Raw genomic sequence first — 22,876 nt, forward strand, 5'->3', positions numbered from 1 at the left:
ATGTTTGTGATATATTTTATGACCTGATGAGGCGTTTGGCTAAGACGGAGAAGGAATTGTAAAGGGATACCTAAGCTCAATGAGAACAATTTTAATATTTCCTTACCCAGTCACCAAAGCCAAGGCCCGTGCTTGATGACTCTGGAAGCATTCGAAAAAATACGAGCTTCCCCACACTTAACTGCTCCAGGCAACCCATCCAGATTCCTCTTACCGACTTCCATGGCTGATAGCAAGATTCTCACAGCAGCATGCCACTGCCAAAGCACCAAATTCACTATAACAATTCCCGCTGAGGCCCTCCCCCTCAAAGTCCACATATGCCACTGCAGCATCTGTCGCTACACCCATGGAACACCATGTATTTTCCACGCCCCGCTACCAGCAGGCGTAGCACCGAATTTCATCGCTCCATCCAGCAAAGCCAAATTGACACCCTACAACCACGCCGAGTCCCAGGGAACGCGGCATTTCTGCAGTACCTGCGGCTGCCATATTGGGGATAGATCACACGATGATGGGAGCTGGGTGATATCTACGGCCATCTTCACTGAGCCAAACCATGGTCTATGGGAGATGCGCTCACATGCTTTTACAAACTCCTCGCTTGATGGAGGGGTTTCGGCGATGTTCCCGCATATTGATGGACGCCAGCTTGATGTCTTTAGCCCGGAGACGTCACTGGATATTAGCAAGGCTGGAGACAGCATCCGAATAGATACAGTCAAAAACGAGGAATTGCGCGCTGAATGTCACTGCGGTGGCGTTTCGTTCTCTATCGCCCGTCCTAGAAAGGAATTCCTCGCTAGTCCTGCGAGCAAGGGATGGGTCTTGTCAAGAGACACGAGCAAGTGGCTTGCGCTTCTTGATCTCTGTGATGACTGTCGCCTGGTCAATGGGTCGAATGTTATAGCTTGGATGTTTGTTCCGGTTGATCATTTATCCCCCCCTCCACCGGGAGATCTTATTATCGGGTCGTCGAAAAGTTACAAGTCTAGTGAAGAGGTACTACGGACATTCTGTGGGACATGTGGCGCGACGGTATTTTATAGCTGTACCGACCGGCCGGGAATGGTTGATGTGGCGGTTGGTATTTTGCGTGCGCCAGAGGGGGTGATGATTGAGAACTGGGCATTGTGGAGGGGGAGAATTAGTTCTGGGGATGATGGATTGAAGTATGATCCGGGCTTTAGTAGAGCGTTAATTGAGGGACTAAAGGAATGGGTGAGTGGGAAGTGTATGCCAGAGGATTTTGTTCTCCCGCGAGTGTATCTATGAAATGCCGAATGATAGAATTGTTCTAGAGACAAGTGTACAAAAGTAGCGTGGTGAGTCAAAGGAAAAAGTGGGGGGGATTAGGGGGATAAGAAGTATAAAAGCCATCCGACATCCCCGTTGATGCCTGTATCAGCAACATCACAACATCTAATACAACATGACTCACCTCAAATTCGTCACCCTCGATGTCTTCACATCGACACCCTACTCTGGCAATCCACTAGCAGTAGTCTTCCTTCCAGATGACTCCGCTCTAACCCAGAGCCAGAAGCAAACCATCGCACGGGAATTCAATCTATCGGAAAGTATCTTCGTCCACCCAGTACGCGAGAAAGGCAAGCGCACCATCGATATCTTCACCACAGACTGCGAAATCCCCTTCGCAGGTCATCCCACCATTGGCGCAGCCTCCTGGTTCCTGAGCCATTCAACCGACCCCGCAGATGGCAATGGCGTCACCACCCTCGCGACCAAGTCCGGCGATATCCCCATCTCCGTCCAGAATCGTGAGACCAAATACGTCGCTGCGCAGATTGCGCACAACACGCGCATCCATGCTGCGCGGGTTGGCTTGAAAGAGTTGGTGAGGCTGCACCCGACGCTGGCGCCGTTCTTTACGCGGCCGGATGTTACTTTCCCGCTCTTTTCGATTGTCAATGGGATGAGTCAGTTGTTTGTTGAGCTTCCTTCGCTTGAGGCGCTGGCTGCAGTTACGCCTGCGACCGGTGGTGAGCTGGTTTCTGCTGATTATCTTGATGAAGGGTGGAGGGTTGGCTTGATCTGTGTGTATTTCATTGTTCGGGATGTTGAGGATAATGTCACGAAGAAAAAGGTTATTCGGTCCAGGATGATGTTGGGTATTCTGGAAGACCCGGCTACTGGCAGTTCAGCTAGTGGGCTAGCAGCGTACTTGACGCTTACGGAGGGCAAGGTTGGTCAGAATTGTCAGTATCATGTTGTGCAGGGTGTTGAAATGGGACGCCGGAGTGATATTGGTGTTAGCGTTACTTTGGATGGCGACAAGAGGATCGAACGGGTTGTGCTAACGGGCACCGCTGTCAGCGTGTCCGAGGGAAAGGTGCTAGTTCCTGAATAAAACAAGTCTAGAGATTTAATGAATTATAATGTAATAGTTTCTAGTCTCATGACTGTAAACCTGTTGAGGTTCTTTTCTCTCCTTATCTCTTCCAATGATCATCCTCTCTTCCCGTGCCTATGACTTCTCATCTTACTCTTATAAATATGCGGGATTTTTCTGCACCATAATATTTAGGATCAAAAAGATCATCGATCAAAATCTAACCAAAGATGGATGGTTATAGCGTTGGATCTCCGTGGATGTGCTCGGATTGGCTATAGGGAAAGCTGACCGCAAGCAGTGGCGCTCACACGATGATTTGTCAGGTCAAATCCCTCAAGCAAATTTTTATATAGCGCTTTATGCTGCGGCAATTATTGAAATCATGATAGCCTACGGAGTACTATATAATGAATTTTGACCCCGAATCCTTCGATATGCAAGTTTTGTACCATGTGGAAGTCAATCAACTTTCTTACCCTGCATTGTACGTCCATGCGGGTGCACCAACATATATTTCCTCTAACTTTTATTGGTAGATGCATGGATTATCACCCTCAGCATTCTGAGCTTGGTTATAATCTACCCTTACGGTAACCTGAAGGCCATCGATGCTTATTTCTTCGGTGCCAGCGCGTCGACTGAGTCAGGTCTGAATACGTAAGCAATGACCCACTTTTTTCGATACCCTAAAAGCTAAAAATGGAATTCCTATACTATAGTTTCGATGTCAAAGATTTGAAGACCTACCAACAGGTGTACATTTACATTATTCCGGTCGTGAGCAACCTCGGCTTCATAAATATAGCTGTTGTAATATTTCGAGCTCGATGGTTTGAAAAACATCTCAAAGCAACTGGTAGGGAGCTCCCTCCTTAGGTCCTATCAGGAACTAACTTGTCTCCCCAATAGCACCCCATCTTCTGAGACCCGAGACGCTTCCTGGACGAGATGCAGAAGCGCAGTTCAAGCAAGGCAATTTGAGCAGCACCGTTGATAGAGTCCCAAGCGATCGATTTAGGGACCGCAAATCAGATGGGTTGGAAGAGGATAAAGGTCCTGATGAGGCCCCCGAAAAAGCTCCAAGGTTGGTTTCGGCGCCATAGATCGACATAAAATCCCCTGAGATAGTGGATACTGACTTATGTCTAAGAGTTTCCCAGGAACAGCAGGCAAAAGCCGATGATATAGCCGACTCGAATATCAATTCGGGAAAGCAGGTCATTCATTTTGCTGATGAGTCCTTATCCGACAAGGACCAAGTTCTATATATTCCACCTCCGTGGAAACGTGATAGAGGTGCAAGAAAAGCAAATCCATATTTCCCCTCCATTTTCTCACGATTATATCGCAGGAACCTCGTTTTCTGAGATCGATGGAAGAGTTGATGATGACGATGATGGTAAGTCCTGATAAAGTGCAAGAATAAATAGAAACTAGTCACTGATATGGATTATGAAAGAACAAACCGAGAAGCTTTCTCGTCGACAAACTACCAGAAGCATGCATTCACCTCGCACCCTTGAGCGCGTTGTAACCTCTATGTTCGTTTTGGGAAACTCTCCTAGCCAAGAGCAGAGCCAAAAAACAACGCAGAATGATATGAAGCAACTCGATTTGCCGAATATTTCTTCACACGCTACAATAGGCCGGAACTCTCAGTTCCACAATCTGTCTGCCGAAGATCGAGAAAGACTCGGCGGCATTGAATATCGAAGCTTGAAGCTCCTATTGAAAATTGTGGTAGGATATTTCTTTGGTCTGCATCTTTTCGGTGCAATCTGTCTTGTTGGATGGATTCGGTATGCAGATCCAAAATACCGTGATTATCTTGCCGAATGTGGGCAAGGTAATGTTTGGTGGTAAGTGGGCTCCATCATTTGAAACTAACGACATGGTCACTTATTTCATTTCTTGGTAGGGGCTTTTATTCCGCCCAGACAATGATTGACAATCTTGGCTTTACTCTGACACCAGATTCAATGATCTCCTTTCAAGATGCGACATTCCCAATGATTCTCATGAGTTTCCTTGCATTTGCCGGGAATACTTGTTATCCATGTCTTCTTCGACTTATCATCTGGACCATGTCCAAAGTTTGCCATTCGAGATCTTCACTCAAAGATCCACTCAGATTCTTGCTCGATCATCCACGACGGTGCTATACGCTGCTTTTCCCAAGCCGACCAACATGGATCCTCTTCGGGATCTTGGTCCTTATGAACTCGATTGATGTCATTCTCATCCTTGTGCTGGACTTAAACAACCCCGCCGTTAATAATCTCGCTCCTGGTCCTCGAGTCCTTGCTGCTATTTTCCAAGCAGCATCAGCGCGTCATACGGGTGCATCGACTTTTAACTTGGCTGACGTGAACCCAGCTGTACAATTCAGCTTGGTCATCATGATGTATATTGCAATCTTCCCAATCGCTATTAGCATAAGAGCTTCCAACGTTTACGAAGAAAGGACGTTGGGTATATACGGTAATAACGTTGACGTGGACGAGAGTGATGGCCGGTCTTATATCATCAACCATATTCAGAACCAACTGAGCTTTGACTTGTGGTACATCTTCCTCGGCTGCTTTTGCATCTGCATCGCCGAGGCCGGTAAGATCGCAGATACTTCGATTCCGGTAAGTGACCGATGTCCAGTCTTGCAACCGCAGATCTAACAAATCCAGGCCTTTTCTGTATTCTCGGTGTTATTCGAAGTGGTTTCAGCATAGTGAGTTATCCATGCATATCTTTACCTCTTCATTGACTAATTCCGACAAAGTGGCAATGTTGGTCTCAGTCTTGGATATCCCACCGTTTCGACCTCTCTTTGTGGAGAGTTCACCGTTTTCAGCAAGCTCGTCGTATGCGTGATGATGATTCGAGGCCGTCACCGTGGATTGCCTTACAAGCTCGATCGTGCCATTGTTCTCCCAGGCGAGCGCCTAGAAGAGGACCACCATGATCGGGACGAGGTTCAAACCCAACGAAGACTGGAGGAAAAGTCTCAGACGACTTGCTAGCAGATTTCAGACAATGATAGTTTTTTAAATGGGCATCTAAAACAGGATACCATAATGTAGGTCATTCATTTAATAAGCTTGACACTATCATAGATGCGAAATATCAAATACGAGTTCAAGGCCTCATGAATATCCTTGATCAATCCTTGATCAATCATCGAAAGTCTCCAGCGGGCTGCGACACTTGGCCCTTTTTCGGAGTTTCCAAACTCGGTCGTAAATTCAACGTAGATTTCTGCCCATCCGACCCAGCTGTACGCTAACACTATTTTGAAAATGTTATTGAAAGTCGAGAACGATCTGATCTGATATGGCAATCATACTTTGGATGGTGATAAGAGGATATCGCACAGTGCTGCTAGTGTGTCTGAGAGCAAGGGTACGGGGGACCAAGTGCCCAGGTACAGGTGTGCCACCTGGACATAACTCTCTTATTGGATGCCTGACCAGAAGCTATCACCCTCTCGAAGTGTATATGCCATTTCTATTTGTATTTGTATACCACTTCGTGAAAAGGGGTACCTAAGAAGTTAAGGCCTAAGAAGCTAAGGAAGGGTAGGGTGCTAGGGCAGCCTAGATTATAAATAACTAGTACACTAGTTTAACACCGTGAACTAGTTATGTAGGCTTAATACTACTCTTTTTACTGGTCTTTTTACTGGTCTTTTTACTGGTCTTTTTACTGGTCTTTTTACTGGTCTTTGATGGCTTCTTTCTTAAAAAGGAATAAAGCTAGTTTATAGTATAGAATTACTAACTATAAAGTATATAAGTATAATGTATCAATTAAATACACCTAGAGTATATATATAGTAAATAAGTTAATAGAATTTTGACTAGAGACTTTATTTACCCCTAACCTAGAAAGTGAAAGTGGACTAAATTACTGGCAATATAATCCAATAAAAGAGTTGTGTCCAGAAAAAGAGTTGTGTCCAGATGGGCACACTTAGTCGCCCGTACAAGGGGCTGGTTGTACTGGTTTCTGCCTGAATAAAATTTTAGAGCTTTAATGAGTCACAAAGCAAAAATTTCCTGTCTCACGATGTAAACTGTGAATCTAGACATTGCTGCGCCACAGTGTAACAGACTGTTTCTCTTTCGAGTCCCCGTGAGGCTGAATGACTTGTGACGTGTTCTGGCGAGTCGTATTAGGCTGCAGACTAAATTTGAAATTTATAATTCTACCAAGGTAGCCAAGTCTGAACCAATTAATTATCTGTGTATTCTCAAGTTTCCGAATGGCGAAATCTTCGGGGCCTGACGTGGAACCCAAACTTCGTCGGTATACACGACGCCGAGAATTACATGCACCAACAGGCGTCCGACGGGCAAGATCAAAGGCAAAACATGCGCATGAAACACCTCCCATACAGTCCGGGGAACATGAAGAACCCCCCTTTTCAAAAGGTATGTGCTCTTACCCCATATCAGAACCTGTACATCTAACATTAAAGCCCTAGATTCTTATCTCTTCCACAAGAGTTAAGAAATAACATTTACCGCAAACTGTTTGTGCAGCCATGCAAATTTGATCTATACCACTCAACCCCATGCAAAATGCCTTTGATTTGCATAAGACCGGGTCCAGATCCACAATCTTGGAACAGAGAAGGTCCCCAATGTGCAAACTGCCATAGCTATGTCTGGAAGCAGCCGCAAGTCCCGATATTTCAATCCCCAGCACGAAGCCAGTGGGCGCAGCCACAGAGAAACGCCTATCTATGTGACAATTGCTACTGGGACCTGAACGGAAGCGTGGACGGAATTCCATGCATGAGATCTCTACCATGCCTATGCGGAAGGCGTGACAACCTAGCTATTCTGCTTGCCAGCAAGCGGTTTTGGAACGACGCTGCACCGATTTTCTGGACGGAGAACTGGTTCGCCTTCGAGCACCCCTGTCTCCTCACGGGATTCTTGACTGCTATTCGTCCACAAGTGAGGTCATGGCTGAGACGGATATCGTTTATGCCTATTCATGCTTACCAGAATATGGAACACCGTAGTACATTTCCGCAGTGGCGGGACCCAATCTGGAATGGATGGGATGATATTAAGAGCTGCTGGAATTTACTGAGACTGTGCGAGGGACTGACAGAGCTGGAGCTCAATGTGTTGTCTCTGACGCGCAAGGAATGGGCTCATGCTATCCGATTAATTCGTGTCAAGAAACGGGTTGTCTTTTCTCGTCATGTGGAGCTAGATGATGGTGAATATGGGACTGGATATCCAACGGAATTTATATGGAGGTCGCATGCTCGGAGGAAACGATTCGACTCTCCCACGACTGCTTTGCTTACATCTAGCATGACTGGTGACAGGGCTATTAAAAGAAAAGCCCTCCTAACTCATTATTCCGAGAATACGCTACATCAAATATGTGGTGATTATGGGGCCGAGTTTACCGAGAAGATGATCGAGGGCCGAATATGGAATTCATGATAGTGTCAAACACGGCGGGTTTCCGCCACTTATCAACTTCAAAGCTTCTTGTCCTCAACCAATTGCCTCAACACCTTGATTGTCCCCTCAACCGCCATTTGGCTCATCTTTTTCTCCTTCTCGAACAACGCCGCGAGCTCCACCTCCGAGACACCGGGGTGTCTCCATTCAAAGATATACGTCATGTAGAGCTCCCCGCCAGCTCCTTGACTAATCACATTGCTGATCTTGCTGCCATCGGGCTGCTCAAAGTCTACCCGGGTAGGCTTGAAAGCTGTAACAGTCTCTTGAACTGTTTTCTGAGTTTCGCGGAAAAGGACTTCGCGAACGGTGACGGGGTTTCCGGTTGATGACTCGATGGTGTCACTGATGACCTTGGTGGATTGAATCGCTCCTGGAACGAATGTCTCTGCGGAGCGGATCTTGAGGAGGAGGCCGTTCCAGATTTGTTCGGGGGTGATAACGGTTGTTGCGCCTGGTGGGTTGATAGGGGCGGTGAAGGCGATGTTGTTGGTTGAGGACATTTTGAGGACTGTGAAAGGAAATGGGCTGACTTAGGTCAATGCTTTGAGGAATTTCAGTTTTGTCCGCAGCTCTTTTATATTCAATCTAGGGTCAAAAGCAATGACGAAACCGATACGCCGATAAGGTGAATAAGCTCGGGTCTTACGGCGGGCCGAGCCCCGGATTTCAAACAACTCTGCCTTAAACATCAGGCCCTCATTTGCCCAATCGGGACAGTCTTTGTGTAGATCAAAAATGATTCCTGTCCCTAATTAAAGACTCACATAAAGTTTGACATTAGTCACAATGCCCCTGATATTTATGTAAATTGATTATATCGATATACTTGCTGATGATATCTTAACTTACTGCCCAGTTAGCTGGGGTTGATATTTGGTGGCCCGTGTCTCGCCTTTCACAGCGCCCAGCGATTCTATATGTTTGTCAGTTATAAGACGCCCCATTTGTCTATTTCTCAGACCCAAATGTAGGAGATTTCTATACTACAGCCAAATCAACTGAAAAGTATATGGAAAACACCTGGGAAATTGTGGTAGGAAGTTCGATTTACTATTAAAGGATGGAAGATGGCAGAGTACATGCATGAGTAGCTTTGGCTTATCTAGGTAATCCCATGTATTCACCCTTCTTCTAAGGCAGAGAAAGAAGGAAAAATGAGAAATTGCTTCATATCCTATATCAGTGCACGGACGGGATATAGAGATTGTAGACTCGGGGATGCCATGCGGGGAAGGTGCCATTATTTGGGCACGAAGAGACGAGAGATGAATGCTCAAGCAAACCAGTCGCTGATGACTCCGAGTTTGTCTATGATGGTGAGTTGACTACATAATATAAGTTCGGAAAATGAAGGCCGAAATATAAAGTGGTTTTAGTGTAGAGCGCATTTTCACGCTTCTAGAGTTCTACCTATCATCAGCTATGAATTGCAAATGCATTAAACACCAACATAACAGAAGTCCCTGAATTCCCGTATGATCTACTCAGACATATCAGACGGCACATACCCCAGAAACCATAATTTTCGGGGATGGATCCCGCCTATCTATGGGATCGTAAGCTTGTTTGCTCTTGTCTTTAAGATCTAGGTCTCACAATGAGAAACGTAAAAATAATGGAGACCAAAAGGTTCAGATGTGCCAAAGTTGTTTGTTCCATAGACCGTTTATGATAATCTCTTTATTGGTGATGTGGATAAATTTGGTCTTTCAGTGGCAAAGCAGGACTCAGCTTCGACCCGCGGTATATGCTCAAATCGGATTTTGGCGTCGTCACTTCAGGCAACCCGGCCAACCCAGCAAAAATAGCCAGCACTCAATCTGGAACAGATCTCTCACCACGGAAACTGAAACCCGGGGATTGTCGAATACATCCATGAGCTCAGGCTATAAATTTCTCACCATAGACCCTTGATAAAACAATAAAGTCAACCTTGGACATACCCAGTTTCCATCCGATTATCTATCTTATCACAACAGGACCTCAAAGGTAGAAGAGCACTAGTTCACGAATATGGCCGCCGCAGTCCAATGCCCCCCAATCAGCCTCGAGACAATGTCCGACAATATCGATGCTGTGAATATCCACAAGACAGACCTTCAGCGAGAAAAAGATCTTTACGACGCATCCGAGTTCGACAAATCCAAAGACAAAGCCGGATTCCGTCAATTTGACGATGCTTGTGACCAAGTCAAGAACTTCTATGCCCAGCAGCACACCCTTCAGACGGTAGCATACAACCTGAAAGCACGCAACGATTTCAAAAACAAAACCCGAGCACACATGACTGTTTGGGAGGCGATGGAAAAGCTGAACACGTTCATCGACGAGTGTGACCCCGATACCTCCGAGTCCCAGATGACCCATCTCTTGCAATCCGCCGAAGCAATCCGCAAAGAAGGAAAGCCTCGCTGGATGCAGTTGGTCGGACTTATCCACGATCTCGGAAAACTCCTCTTTTTCTTCGGGGCTAAGGGTCAGTGGGATGTTGTTGGCGATACCTTCGCAGTTGGCTGTGCTTTCGACGACAGGATTATCTTCGGTAACAAGTCCTTTAAGAACAACGAGGACTATAACAGTGAGATTTACAGCACTAAGTTTGGAATCTATTCTCCTGGTTGTGGATTGGAGAATGTTATGCTTTGCTGGGGTCATGATGAATACCTCTACCATATCGTCAAAGATCAGTCCACTATTCCTGAGGAGGGCCTGGCAATGATTCGGTACCATTCGTTCTACCCGTGGCATCGGGAGGGCGCATACCATGAGTTGATGAACGAACATGATCATAAGATGCTGGAAGCTGTGAGGGCTTTCAACCCGTACGATCTGTACAGCAAGAGTGATGAACTCCCTGATCCTGAAAAGCTTAAGGTAAGCTTGGCCCTTTAGTATTTATTATTTTGACTGTACTGCGGCATAGGCTAACTTATGTGGTACTGAACAGCCTTACTACATGGAACTCATTGATGAGTACTTCCCCACGAAGGTTATCAGATGGTAGCTGGATCTTGGTGCTGGCCTATTTTCAATTCGCCTGAAGGATCTGCTACAGGCTCAATTTTGATGAAGTTCAGTCTTATTTACAACACTGTTGTGCCTATCGTTTGAAATGAAAATAGTCTTTCGTTCCTCCTGGTCTGAAATATATCACCAAGCAAACTTTATTCAGTTCACTTGAATTATAGCAGTTGATATATTAAGTGACTTCATTGTTAGAAATGTCACTTCGTTAATAAGAAACAGGCTGGCTTGTAGGGCTGAGATAAATCAAGAAATGATGTTCGACAACAGACACAAAAATGCAACCTCCCAAATTTTGCAGGTCTCGCTGAGGCCGTACCATAACTGGTCACCCCCTTTGCTCCAGGGAGAAGTCTAGCTATCCAATACAGTCTCAACTATTTTATACTGGCAATTACCAAGGTTGAGTTTGGGACACATAGTCACGCACTACCTTCTTAGTACCCAAATCCAGCTTGCCTTTCACAACTCGACGAATCGTCTCACCCCCACTGCGCTCTTAGCTTTTTCAACAACTCTGTGTCTTCCCCCAGGGATGTCACCAGAAATTCAGGAGCAATCGCCCAAACCTTCGCACCATAATTACTCAAAACCTTGGTTCATTCTACCATCGTCATTTTCAAGCCGAGCTTTGCTGATCGATACTCAACAAATGGTAGCGCCTTGGGTAGCCCAGCTGGTGCAAATATTTTCCCGGATTCTCGGGGTCGGAAGCCCCATGTAGAGAGGAGAGGCCACTTTTAATGAACAACAACCTGAGGTCTTGAGACTTGAGTCGTAGAGAAGGAGTTTGGTGTGCACGTGTGAGATTCACATCCTGCCAGAGAACCCCATTCAGCGCATTATCATTGCCCTCGCCTCTCGTGAGAGTTACACCGGATACATACATTTCCCCCTGCTCCTTTGAACGTCCCGGCTGACTTTTGTGCTCGCCAAACATTAACGGACTCGTTGGTTCAATAGCAAACCCGTGGCTTTTTAGCCTCAGTACTGCGCCCCATCGACCAAATCTCCTTGCACTGTGTACTTGTAACAGGCCGCCATGGGCTGTCTGAGTTCCCACATTGTGGCCGGCCTAACTTGCTGAGCAACCGGATGTTTGCAAAGCCATGTTAAAACAGGGTGAGGAGTTCAGACCAATCGCTCGACAACATTAGGCCCCGCTCTCCAGAGGCCTTTATAGAGACGGATATATCTGCACCCAAACTTGGTCTATGTCTGGACAACCATCATCTAATTATGGGTATTACATATGTCGTGCATAACACATGGGCCATGAGCATGACGCGCCCTGTGTGCGGATTTCAGCACCAGTTCAAAGCCATGCGCAATCTGATCAATCTTTATGACGACTACGTCTCGAAGGTGCGGAAGATTGGGTTCCAGTTTATCACCTGTTTTTTACAGAGTGGTCACGCACGAGTCCCGGATGAAAGAGTCAGCGCAAAATCCGCCCTACTGATAGGCTACCTGAAGCTAAGTTTGTCTGTGAACATATGCTCCGAGACTCTGCATCGACACTCTGGGTTGTTCGGCGCCAGTTCCGTGCGTGAGGGCCAGACCTCTGTATAAAAAAGAGAATCAACGGAAACTGGAATCCGGTGAAACATCTCGCGCACTTGATCAATTCATCCCAGACACTCGGAGTATTGCTGGACTGGGACGGGATATGTTTTTCTGTCCCCTCTTCCTCTTCATCACCCATATAACGTCTTTATAGGTTCTGTCATGGTGTTCCGTCAATGATGCACCCTCCACTCCGTGTGATTTGCTCATCGGGGAACAGCCCGGGTACTCGATTTATTACATTGGGAATCCAGTGCGGCAGCCGTGACGTGAAATGATCACCATTAGTTCCGACCACTCAATATCTCGCAGACCAACATCATCCCCTACGGTAAATGGCTACGCCATGTACGCCAATCTCTAGCGAGCCGGATGTCGGAGAACCTAGCGGCTAGGCTAGCGGACTCTTTCAAGGGGAAACTTTTGCGCATGTCATGCGGTGAGATGATACTGAACACGGCACGAAATAAAGAGCATGACGAAACGTTCACAGAGTTGAAACCAATTGACGAGTCGCTGATAAGGAGGTAGATACAGATGTGGGAGGAATTAGGGGGTTTGAAGCAAACAATCTAGGTCAGATATTGGGGCCTAGACAGAGCCCGACCATTAAGTGCAGTAAAAAAAATATGCTTCGTCAAGTTTCCCTTTTGCGCGATCAGAAGCCTGTTGATGGGTGTTAGACAATGTCACGGCGCATGTCTTCAGGGGGAGGGATTCTCATAAGGCAAGTGTTAATGCCAACAATACTTTCTTCTTCCTCTCTGAGAAGCTCCTCTTAATCACTGGTAATCTGATCTTCGTCGTAGGTCTCTGCTCGATCAAAATCTATCTACACCACTTTTTCGGCGGTACTTGTAACGACCATCATGTTCCTTGGTTTTGGGTCACAGTGCCGCACTAGCGCCTTGTGTATTTGTTTGACACCACTGATAATGTTACCCATCCGTTGCGGTGTATAATCTTCCAAAGTGATCATTTCCAGACCAGCGATATACTCTTTTTGTACTACGTACTTACTCTAAGGTGAATAAAGATCATGTTAAGGAGATCATCGCGAATATCCCTATCTTGATGTAGACTTATATTAATTGGAGAGAATATAAAGTAGGGATTAGATGGGTCATTTTACTTGAAATTTATCTAGGGGCTCTTAGAATAACCGTTGTTATAGTGTACATATTGGATAAAGACCGCAAGTTAATCCACTAAGCCGGAACTCTAGCCACAACTGTTGATTTTTCGTTCGTTTAACCATCACCAGCTTGTCAATCCTTTCACTCTGTCAAATCCCCCTCGAAGCTGTGAATCTGGATGAACAACCTTCCCTTCCAGGATTGTGTAATTCACAATTCCTTCACAATGCTCCGGCTTGACCCTAGCCAACCAGATCATTTGCTGCTCTTTCTTCCGATAAATCAGCACATTTGCAGAGAACTTATGTCCCCCAACATGGGAGACGAAGTAAATCCCCACTCCTCCAGGTCGCTCGTCATCCATATCTCGGTAAAGATCATGTCCGCGTAGATGTCGCTCCATCTCCTTTTTGATCAACGGTGCTGTAATTCCACAACGCGCATCTCGCCGCTTATGCGAGCACAGCAGGACTACGTAGTCGTGTGGGCATGGTCGGGAACTTAATTGCGGACTGCTAATGGGTTTGGCTGTGTCACCCGGTGGAATGTCAATGAATGTCTCGACCACGTGCTGGACATCCGAGTAAGAAACGCCATCTACGAAGATGAACGATGGTAATATGAGGACTGTTGTCTTGGAGGTGTCAGGCATCTCTCCATCTGGTGGAGTGAGATTAGACGCAGAGATCATGAGACGCTTTTTTGCACGCAATTAGCATATTTCCAACATTTTGCTGCGGGATCAAATAAACAAACACCATGCTTGGACCTTGCGTCCGATTTGAATGCCTTCACCAGACTCCCATCCTCTTGCTCGACCTTCTGGATCCAGTCTGTTTTCCCCGTTGCAACAAGTACGTGTGCGTGAAACTCTTTGATGAATCCGTACATTGGAAGAGTAGCGTCAATCTTCACGCTTTTAGGATATTTCAAGCTGCAGTCATTGCAGTCGGCGCGGCAGTCGTCTCCGTCAACTTTTGCATCAACTTCAGGAAATATGTATTTTGGGCGTCTGCCAGTGATCGCTAGTAATGAACGAAACATAGTGGTGCAGTCAAGCCTTCTTTGATAAAGCAGGGAGAGTTGATAAGTTCAAAGACATAAAAAAGGGTATCGCAAAAATGAAGGTACTATTTTAGGAATATAGCAAGGTTCACAGCGAAGCAGAGCTGAATTCCCAAGAGACAGGGTGAAAAGGGAAGAGAAAGTGGTGAGAGAGAAGAGAGATCCACATATCTACGAAAAGGCTCTATAGATACCTCAAAACATTATGAGACGTCTCCAGCCAGTGGTGGAACTCGGGGTTAAGATCCATACGGATTTAAAATCCCAATTAGTAAATATACCGACGAGCCCGTTATTTTCTCCGAGGCTATTTCCGAGAGGCAATGCATTTTGCATGCTAGCCAATAGCAGACAGCTTAAACGTCAACGACAGCACCGCAGGTAACCCGCTTATTCATTTGAACATTTGAACTAGATAAGCTCTTGCAATATAGTAGGATACGGATCGGTTATAGATGTTTGCTTCAATTTGCGGGTGATCTGCGACTTAAGGGATCTCGCAGCCATAGCGGGAGCAGCAGTGGAAGGGATATGTGCTTGGATTGGTACTGACCTCTCTTGCGTTGATTTAGTCAATATCTTGTCCAGCGTTCCTTGTAGATCTCAATTACGATATTAATTTTTGGATATACAGCTCAACCCACTATATTGTAAATCTATACATGGGGTTTCGGCATGACACAAACTGTTCAGGAGGGTTGTAAAAAAGGGTTATGCAGTCCAAAGCATCGTCATGACCTCAACCAAAGTCAACAACACATTAGCAGCAAAAGAAACCCCGAGCCCGATCGGACATTTCGCTCTGACCCAATCCGGTAACCATCGGAGTTATCGCACTTACTCGTTTCGATAATCTCACAGTACATACATACCATGCGATGAGTAGATATAAATACCAGTCAGCTACAATTTTGAGAGCCAACAAGCCCAGAAGCCCTTTCTTCGGAAGCTATCATTCACCAAAACTATCATCCTCAATTTCAACATACAAACATAATGACCGAATTCAAGATCGACGATTCCAAGGCCCCATTCTACACCTCTGTCGACTCTGTCGACTCTGTCGAGGTAGACAAGACCGAGAGACAAGAGCAAAAATAGTAAAAGCTCTATTCATTGTTGGGACAAGGCAGTTACTAATTAAATTTCCATTAGTACAAGCCTCAAGGTGGATTGCTTAACCCATGGGCCCAGCCAAGTCCCGCTTCTCGATCGCGAATTGCAGAAGCCACAGGCAAAAGACATTATCCGCACATTGGCAACCGCACTGAATGATATCGCCGATGAGAAGAAGTGTACCAAGTGCACGGTGGAGAATATATCGACTCTACTCACAAGCCACGTCCGGGATCTCAGAGCCGCGAAGCGGAGTGGGACATGGTCCAAAGAAGACAAGAAGGCTCTCAAGATGGAGATTAAAGGTCTTCTCAAGCCAGTCAAGAAGGATGTGAAGAGCCTATGGAAAGCAAATTAATGACCTTGTTCTTTGCTTTGGGATCACGCTGGCGAGTGCACATGTGTATACTAGCTGTTCTATAATGGAATTACATTGCGTTTTTGGTTACAGCTGTCGTCGAACAGAGAGAGAAACAAATGTGATGTTCATATGTGAGAATAAAGTCTCCTATATGAATTCCATATAGGTAGACTATCCATGTGGAGAAAGTGGCCATTGAGTTTCGGAAGTTCCTTTTGTAACCTTGAAAATAATATTGTTAACCTTGGAACGTTGAAATCTAAATTTTATTTACATAAGCTGGGCTGCCCATCTGGGCAGGTGACTCCCCGGGGACTAAGGCTAATCTGAGCGCTCCGACTTGCTCACTGAGCTCCCAAGCGAGCACATCACACGTCATCTATCGCTGGGTATATCCACCATCCACAAAAAGCGCAGTTCCAGTCACGAAAGAAGCACGGCCACCAGCCAGATATAGCACACCATCCGCAATTTCTCTTGCTGAACCCATTCGCTGCATCGGCACCATGTTTTGAACCTTCTCATTCATAACTTCGAGGATCTCCGGCTTAGTCGTCAAAGGTGTTTCAGTGTATCCGGGACAGATAGCATTGATCCGCACACCATCCTTTGCGTAATCCTCCGACGCGGTTCGAGTCAGCCCCATGATTCCGTGCTTAGTGACAGTGTATGCTGTCGACATAGGTAGTCCAACAACTGCCTGGATAGAACCAAAGTTGACAATGGAGCCCCGCTGGAGTGGCCGTTGATCAATGGTGGAAAGAATAGGTTCTTGCTCCAGCATAATCTTACACGCAGCTCTGAGAACATAGAATGATCCCGTAAGGTTGACATCCATGATTCTTTGCCAGTCCGCGGTTTCACAAAAGGCTGCACCACCCTTGTGTTTCATCGCAATGCCTGCAGCGTTGACCACATAGTCGATACGGCCAAAGGCTTTTGCAGCGGCCGAGATGGATCTGTTGACCTGGTCCTCATCTGCCACGTTGACCACGTAGGTTTCAATTTGACATTTGTTTGATATATTTTGCTTGGAGAGTTGCTGCTCGATTTCGGCCTTGACAGCCGACAAAGACGCCTGGTTAAGGTCGAATAGGGCCACGCCGGCAGCGCCCTCGGCAGCGAATGCTAGTGAGCAGGCTCGGCCAATGCCCGATGCAGCTCCGGTGATCAATGCAAACCCGGAAACATCCATTGCGAGATTATTCGAGTATGGGAACTTGATAGAATGTGTTGCGGTGGAATGAGGAAATGAGAAATAAATGATAGCTCAATTGAAAATATGTGCTTCAGTCTGTTTATAACTGCAGACTATCACCATGCGCAGAGTATGCTCTCGTTCCTGCGGTAGGGCTTTCCCTCCGGTTATAGTTGCATAAACTTTATCGCGTCCCCATGCTCCGGGGAAACCTGCCCGGTCTGTGCTTACAACCAAAATCAAGCACACCAGAGATAAATGTGTCATATCAAGATTATTCTCAAGGGGTTATCATCGGGTAGCTCTTTTACTTATCATGACATCTCTTAAATGGTGCCGACCGACCGGACGTATTTACACGGGCAATATCTTCCAATCGCCGAAGTGGTACCTGTACCGAATGTTTGCATGTAGGCCCAAAGGAAGAATATACCTTGCCATGCTTCAAATAAACCCTGCAATGACCCCTTGAAGTGGGGATCAGGTTTCGCTGCATCAGCGTATATTGTAGTATTCACATGACCTAGATATCTTGGGCAAATACAGGATAGATTATATTTTCCACTTAATGCCATCGGATATTCCATGAGTATCACTCTATAATGACTATGAGCATTGTTCGTCGAGCTTATGGTCCATTACGTAAACGAGCTTCTAGTCTGGAGCCCCGTTAGTAGTCGAAGTATCAAGAGAAGATTACGCTTCAATGCCAAATTAAGGATGATAGCGAGGAACAATTTATGCCAGAAAACGATGACATGGAAGATCCATAATACATATTGTAACTATAGAGTTATAGGGAGCTATATATGACAACATGGGCAAGAGACATAGAGAAACCAAAGGTAAATTGGATCATGGCGGTCAAAAAGAGGCTGCGTAAGTGTTCGACCAGAGCCTGCATATTCAGACCAGTTTGCAATGGGGACTGGTAGCGCTGTAATATATCGTGCATAATTCGAGTCCCTGCAGAATACGGCACTGTGCATCTCAACACCAAAGGTTCCCTGAAATAGTCAACAACTGTATATTCATATAGAACCATTGTATTAGGAAAATTTGTATGTAGTATACATTGAGTTTTCTTTTCTCCTGCTCAGGCCAGACTCATGCCCTTCCAACCTTCAAGCCCGGATTCCTTGCACTTCTTGCGCCACTCCACCGCACTACCTGTGTATCTCGCCACAATTCTCTCCTTCTTCCCATCCACGTTCGTGTTGACGCCGGTGAGCCAACTATCCACTTCATTGATAAGAGAACCCTCACTGCAGCTGACAACGTGATCAGTCCATTCATCAACTGCTTTTTGGGTGGGTTCGATGTAGGAATAATCATTATCATGGCAGAACTTCAACATCTCCATGACAACCTCAACTGCATGCTCGATGCTTCTCGGGATATTTCCAAAAGGCTGGTGTGGCCCAAGAACCATGAACATGTTAGGCATCGACTGGGCCATAATACCGAGATATGTCCGAGGTTTCTGGTCAACCCAGACGGCGCGTTTTCTCTCTTGTTCTGGGAGGCGGGGAGTAGGAATGAGTGGTCTATTGTCCTTGCCGGTCCAGTCAATGTCACTGAATGCACCAGTGATGGCGTTAAAACCGGTGGCACAGATCAAAACATCCAATTCGTGTTCCTTGCCCTCAGAGGTGATAAGACCCTTTTCTGTGGCTCTCTCAAAGGGCGTTTCGCGTAGGTTCACCAAGTTAACGTTAGGGTTGTTGTAAACCTCAAAGTAACCACTCTCAAGGGGTACACGTCGAAGTCCGAAGCCATGGTCTTTTGGAATAAGAAGTTCGGCCATTTTTGGGTCAACCAATCGGGCCCGAATCTTTTCAGCCATGAAGTCGGAGTATAGCTTATTGGCTTCACGATCGGTGTATGTATCGCAGAACGTGCCGAGCCACTTGCCAAATCCAGGCTCGGAGTACAGCTTTTCCCATAGGGCAAGGCGGTCCTCCGGGGAGGTTTCCGATGATTTGCGGGGATCGGCTTTGTGTAAGAAGCACGAAGGAGTCTCAGCACATTGTTTAAAAATTGCGTCGTAATTCTTTCTGATTTCATCCATCTGCGAAGGAGTGATCTTTGTGTTGCGGAGAGGAGCGGACCAATTAGCAGTGCGCTGGAAGACATGAAGTGACTTGAGACTTGGCTCCTTGGAAAGCTCAGTGATAGTTTGAATCCCTGTAGCGCCGGTTCCGATAACACCGACTCGCTTGTCCGCAAAGTCTCGGCTCATATCGAAGTCTTTCGCATTTGGCCAGCGCGATGTGTGGAATAGCTGGCCCTTGAAATTCTCGATGTTGGGAATGGCGGGCAGTGTAGGCGAGGACAAGACACCCAAACAGCTAATGAAGAATCTAGTCTGATATCCAACCCCGCTTTCATCCACAAATCTCCAAGTGCGTTCGCTGTTGTTCCAAGTGGCAGACTTGATTCGTGTGTTGAATTGCATGGCGTCACGGAGATTGTGTTTGTCGCAAACTCGCTCGATATATTTCAATGTCTCGGGTTGCGGCGCGAAGGTTTCTTTCCAATGCCACTCGTCAAGCATCTCTTTGTCCCACGAGAATTGATAGGAAACGGATTCGGAATCGAATCTTGCACCGGGATACCGGTTCCAATACCAAGTTCCGCCGACGTCATCGCCAGCTTCGATGACTTTGACAGTCCACGAGGGGAAGCGTTTGCGGATGTTGTAAAGGCTGCAGATGCCCGAAAGACCTGCGCCGATGATCAGGACGTCGTAAGTGGGTTCAGCGGGCGCCATGGTAGGTGAAGTTGACTGAAGGAAATGTACAGACTTCAATGTTTGTGTTTTGTTTTCATTTTGGTCTGATATAAAGTCATTATATACTTGAACCCTTGGAGAGCACTCACGGAAGATCTATAGTTATAGGTAGGTATTAGAGAGATGCGCAGGTTTCGCCTGTAATCTCCTTAACCTCATGTCTCCGCGATAAACAGCTACTAATATTTTCCTTCATGTGGAGTAAACATTCTTATCCGTTAGACTTGGCCTTTGGTTTGAATAACAAGTATAGAATACATAATGATAAGGTGCTGGAAGGTCATCCCGCTTTACCCTCGCGAACACTTTCCCATTTTATCAGATTGCCCTAATTTGTCCCAATTCGTCCAAGCTGTACACGTGACTGGACCTATCTCGCCCTACCGGCTTTACGTAATATCCATTTTCTGGGGCCCCACAGTCCCCGGGTTCTCCTGCCCTACTCGATCACCTTCCAAGGTTCCCTCCTTGCATCTCCCCCGGATTTCATTTCCCAACCGCCACCATGGTATTAGCCGCATTGCGCGGGGAAAATACCCCTGCTCGCAGTCGTTCTATGTCTGGATGCACTACTTGCCGCCGTCGGCACACCAAGTGCGATGAACGGCATCCTTCCTGTTCAACATGCGAGACATTGGATATCCCATGTGAAGGGTACCAGATCAATTTGGTATTTGATTCATCACACAGTGCCAGGTCGGGATGTCGTCGTCCTCTTTTTACCATGAAAATGCGTGAGGCCATGAGCGAAATGCTCACGGCCAGCGTCGGATCAGGAGATGTGGACCAATGTCTGTCCCAGGTGGACAAAGAAACAGATGAGCTCCAAGATGGGGCCCGGGGCTTCATGACCGAATATGGGCCCTTTGGGGCATTTCGTATATCGAACATGGAGATTCAGGCAGAGACAACTTCCATCCCTGCCGGGCTTCAATCTCCAACCGCCTCTGCGGCCCTATCCCCGCCAATGATTGAATCGATTCCAAATATAAATGACCTGTTTAGCGAGGATCCCTTGATGGAATGCCTCTTCTGGGATTTTGATCTCCCAATGGACCTTCACCATGGTGCTCTGTTCAACGCCAATTCATCCCCGACGAATTATGACGAAACTAATACCTTCTGTACACCCCATTCAATGCCCAATGCTCCTGCTGTGGTCTCCCCGTCGTCGCCACTGATTTCCAATCTTGCCCCTAGGAATGCGGGTACTCTTCTTCTCCACTATAAGGCGAATGTGATACGATCCTTTTCCCCGGTCTACTCTAACAAAACACCTTGGCAGATTATGCACGTTCCCATTGCCATGGAAACATTTGCACAGCTAAGCATGGGCGAATTTGCGCCAAGCACAAAAATGTGCATCTTTTATAGCATCCTTGCCACCAGCGCCTTTTCTCTGCAAGCATCATCATCACAAGAAAGTGGAGGCGAGGCATATGCTCTTCAGGCTCAAAACTACATAAAAATGGCCATCCGAGACGCTACATCTACGCCAAAGAAGGTTAAATACAAGGATATGCTCATTGCCTTTCTTTGTATGGCCACGGCTTGGGTGAGTCCGCCCCCTTCCCCTCAAGACGCTCAAGTAGATCTTGCTGGTTAAGCACCGAAGGGATATTGCCACAAGGATAAAACGTCTCACATATTGGATTTTGGCTAGGCTTATCAAGGCAATGAAATACGAATTGAAAGTTGCTTTCTGGATTGCGAACAATGGATCTCATTGCGAGGTGTTCCAAAACAAAAGAAATCGCGCAAAGTCCGCCTTCTACACCACTGTTACCTTTGCCCGCGTGTTTTTTACGAAAGCACCTCTGTCTGCCGCAAGCCTGTTTCTCCAGTCAACAATCCATCTGGTGCATTCTTCCGCCGGCAACAATGGGCAGATCGATTCGAGCAACGAATGAATGAACGAAAAGAAGGGCCAATGGTCGAAAACGACATGCATTTCGAAGTTCCCGGGCGATGGGATTCCTCTATGTATCCTGAAATATATGGGATTCCAGAGTCTTTACTTTTCTCCCTCGCACACGTTACTCGCCTGGCCAATGAAAAGGACATCTCGAACTCGAATCAACATGATCATTCTCTTGACATGAAGCAGTTTTTTGAGAGAGCAAGCAGTTTGGAAAAGTATATCTGCGCATGGCGACCTCCAGTTCATCCCCCACAAGATGGGCGTCCCACAGAAGAAAACATGCTTGGGCAATCACCACACGACCTTCTTATCATTCAGATGATAACCGCCTTCCACAAAGCTTTGCTGATATTCTTCTACCGAAGAATTTACGATGTAGATGCCTCTATCCTTCAAGAAAATGTCAAGCACATTCAGTACTCGCTCGCACAATGCGAAAAGCTCGACGTGCCAGCCGTACGCCTATCTACCACATTTGTATGGGTGGCATTTATTGCCTCCTGCGAGGCACTTGACTCGACTTTACAAAATTGGTTTTCTGACTGGTTTGACACTTCTGCCCAAAAGGCAAATCTTCAAGTCTTTCAAGTTGTGAAGAGTATCACACAAGAGGTGTGGAGGAGGCGTAAGGAGGGTGAATGTGGGAGTTGGCCTGTAGTTCTTCGGGAAACGAAGCAAAACCTCTTTTACGTTTAGTGTGTATATATATCTATATATATTTAATGTAATCATAAGTTTGAGATAAATTCAAATTGAAAATAAACCACAATCTACCTAGATAGTACAGAAAATAGTATAAGCTGGGGGGAGGTAGTTATATGGCAAAAAGCCCTAACATGCGGGGGAAATC

At 46.3% G+C, this 22,876-nt stretch overlaps 12 protein-coding genes across 12 annotated transcripts; 8 read left to right on the forward strand and 4 right to left on the reverse strand.

Annotated features, from left to right (window-relative positions):
- Positions 1-222: 222 nt before the first annotated feature.
- N7517_005837 (uncharacterized protein) lies at positions 223-1,278 on the forward strand (the record flags this gene model as incomplete). The annotated part of the gene is made up of 1 exon (XM_056723567.1): positions 223-1,278. The coding sequence occupies one exon, from the start codon at positions 223-225 to the stop codon at positions 1,276-1,278; it is 1,056 nt and encodes a 351-aa protein (XP_056579817.1).
- Positions 1,279-1,435: 157 nt separating this feature from the next.
- N7517_005838 (PhzF family phenazine biosynthesis protein) lies at positions 1,436-2,374 on the forward strand (the record flags this gene model as incomplete). Its single annotated transcript, XM_056723568.1, has 1 exon — positions 1,436-2,374. The coding sequence occupies one exon, from the start codon at positions 1,436-1,438 to the stop codon at positions 2,372-2,374; it is 939 nt and encodes a 312-aa protein (XP_056579818.1).
- A 435-nt stretch (positions 2,375-2,809) lies between these two features.
- Positions 2,810-5,376, forward strand: N7517_005839 (potassium ion transporter; the record flags this gene model as incomplete). The annotated part of the gene is made up of 10 exons (XM_056723569.1): positions 2,810-2,843; positions 2,896-3,016; positions 3,079-3,215; positions 3,269-3,443; positions 3,510-3,655; positions 3,711-3,758; positions 3,819-4,218; positions 4,278-4,992; positions 5,041-5,084; positions 5,136-5,376. The coding sequence occupies 10 exons, from the start codon at positions 2,810-2,812 to the stop codon at positions 5,374-5,376; spliced, it is 2,061 nt and encodes a 686-aa protein (XP_056579819.1).
- Positions 5,377-6,936: 1,560 nt separating this feature from the next.
- On the forward strand, positions 6,937-7,821 carry N7517_005840 (uncharacterized protein; the record flags this gene model as incomplete). Its single annotated transcript, XM_056723570.1, has 1 exon — positions 6,937-7,821. One exon carries the CDS (start codon positions 6,937-6,939, stop codon positions 7,819-7,821), a length of 885 nt encoding a protein of 294 aa, XP_056579820.1.
- Positions 7,822-7,859: 38 nt separating this feature from the next.
- On the reverse strand, positions 7,860-8,345 carry N7517_005841 (SRPBCC family protein; the record flags this gene model as incomplete). Its single annotated transcript, XM_056723571.1, has 1 exon — positions 7,860-8,345. One exon carries the CDS (start codon positions 8,343-8,345, stop codon positions 7,860-7,862), a length of 486 nt encoding a protein of 161 aa, XP_056579821.1.
- A 1,555-nt stretch (positions 8,346-9,900) lies between these two features.
- Positions 9,901-10,849, forward strand: N7517_005842 (inositol oxygenase; the record flags this gene model as incomplete). The annotated part of the gene is made up of 2 exons (XM_056723572.1): positions 9,901-10,719; positions 10,793-10,849. 2 exons carry the CDS (start codon positions 9,901-9,903, stop codon positions 10,847-10,849), a joined length of 876 nt encoding a protein of 291 aa, XP_056579822.1.
- A 1,259-nt stretch (positions 10,850-12,108) lies between these two features.
- N7517_005843 (type I iterative polyketide synthase) lies at positions 12,109-12,441 on the forward strand (the record flags this gene model as incomplete). The annotated part of the gene is made up of 1 exon (XM_056723573.1): positions 12,109-12,441. One exon carries the CDS (start codon positions 12,109-12,111, stop codon positions 12,439-12,441), a length of 333 nt encoding a protein of 110 aa, XP_056579823.1.
- A 1,251-nt stretch (positions 12,442-13,692) lies between these two features.
- N7517_005844 (sucrase/ferredoxin-like domain-containing protein) lies at positions 13,693-14,615 on the reverse strand (the record flags this gene model as incomplete). The annotated part of the gene is made up of 2 exons (XM_056723574.1): positions 13,693-14,268; positions 14,328-14,615. The coding sequence occupies 2 exons, from the start codon at positions 14,613-14,615 to the stop codon at positions 13,693-13,695; spliced, it is 864 nt and encodes a 287-aa protein (XP_056579824.1).
- Positions 14,616-15,632: 1,017 nt separating this feature from the next.
- N7517_005845 (uncharacterized protein) lies at positions 15,633-16,110 on the forward strand (the record flags this gene model as incomplete). Its single annotated transcript, XM_056723575.1, has 2 exons — positions 15,633-15,736; positions 15,792-16,110. 2 exons carry the CDS (start codon positions 15,633-15,635, stop codon positions 16,108-16,110), a joined length of 423 nt encoding a protein of 140 aa, XP_056579825.1.
- Positions 16,111-16,492: 382 nt separating this feature from the next.
- On the reverse strand, positions 16,493-17,308 carry N7517_005846 (SDR family NAD(P)-dependent oxidoreductase; the record flags this gene model as incomplete). Its single annotated transcript, XM_056723576.1, has 1 exon — positions 16,493-17,308. The coding sequence occupies one exon, from the start codon at positions 17,306-17,308 to the stop codon at positions 16,493-16,495; it is 816 nt and encodes a 271-aa protein (XP_056579826.1).
- A 1,099-nt stretch (positions 17,309-18,407) lies between these two features.
- N7517_005847 (flavin-containing monooxygenase) lies at positions 18,408-20,084 on the reverse strand (the record flags this gene model as incomplete). Its single annotated transcript, XM_056723577.1, has 1 exon — positions 18,408-20,084. The coding sequence occupies one exon, from the start codon at positions 20,082-20,084 to the stop codon at positions 18,408-18,410; it is 1,677 nt and encodes a 558-aa protein (XP_056579827.1).
- Positions 20,085-20,610: 526 nt separating this feature from the next.
- Positions 20,611-22,722, forward strand: N7517_005848 (Zn(II)2Cys6 transcription factor; the record flags this gene model as incomplete). The annotated part of the gene is made up of 2 exons (XM_056723578.1): positions 20,611-21,660; positions 21,769-22,722. 2 exons carry the CDS (start codon positions 20,611-20,613, stop codon positions 22,720-22,722), a joined length of 2,004 nt encoding a protein of 667 aa, XP_056579828.1.
- Positions 22,723-22,876: the final 154 nt, after the last annotated feature.

This window comes from Penicillium concentricum (assembly GCF_028827145.1).
Source record: "Penicillium concentricum strain IBT 3081 chromosome Unknown utg000002l_segment0_segment0, whole genome shotgun sequence".
NCBI classification, from domain to species: domain Eukaryota; kingdom Fungi; phylum Ascomycota; class Eurotiomycetes; order Eurotiales; family Aspergillaceae; genus Penicillium; species Penicillium concentricum.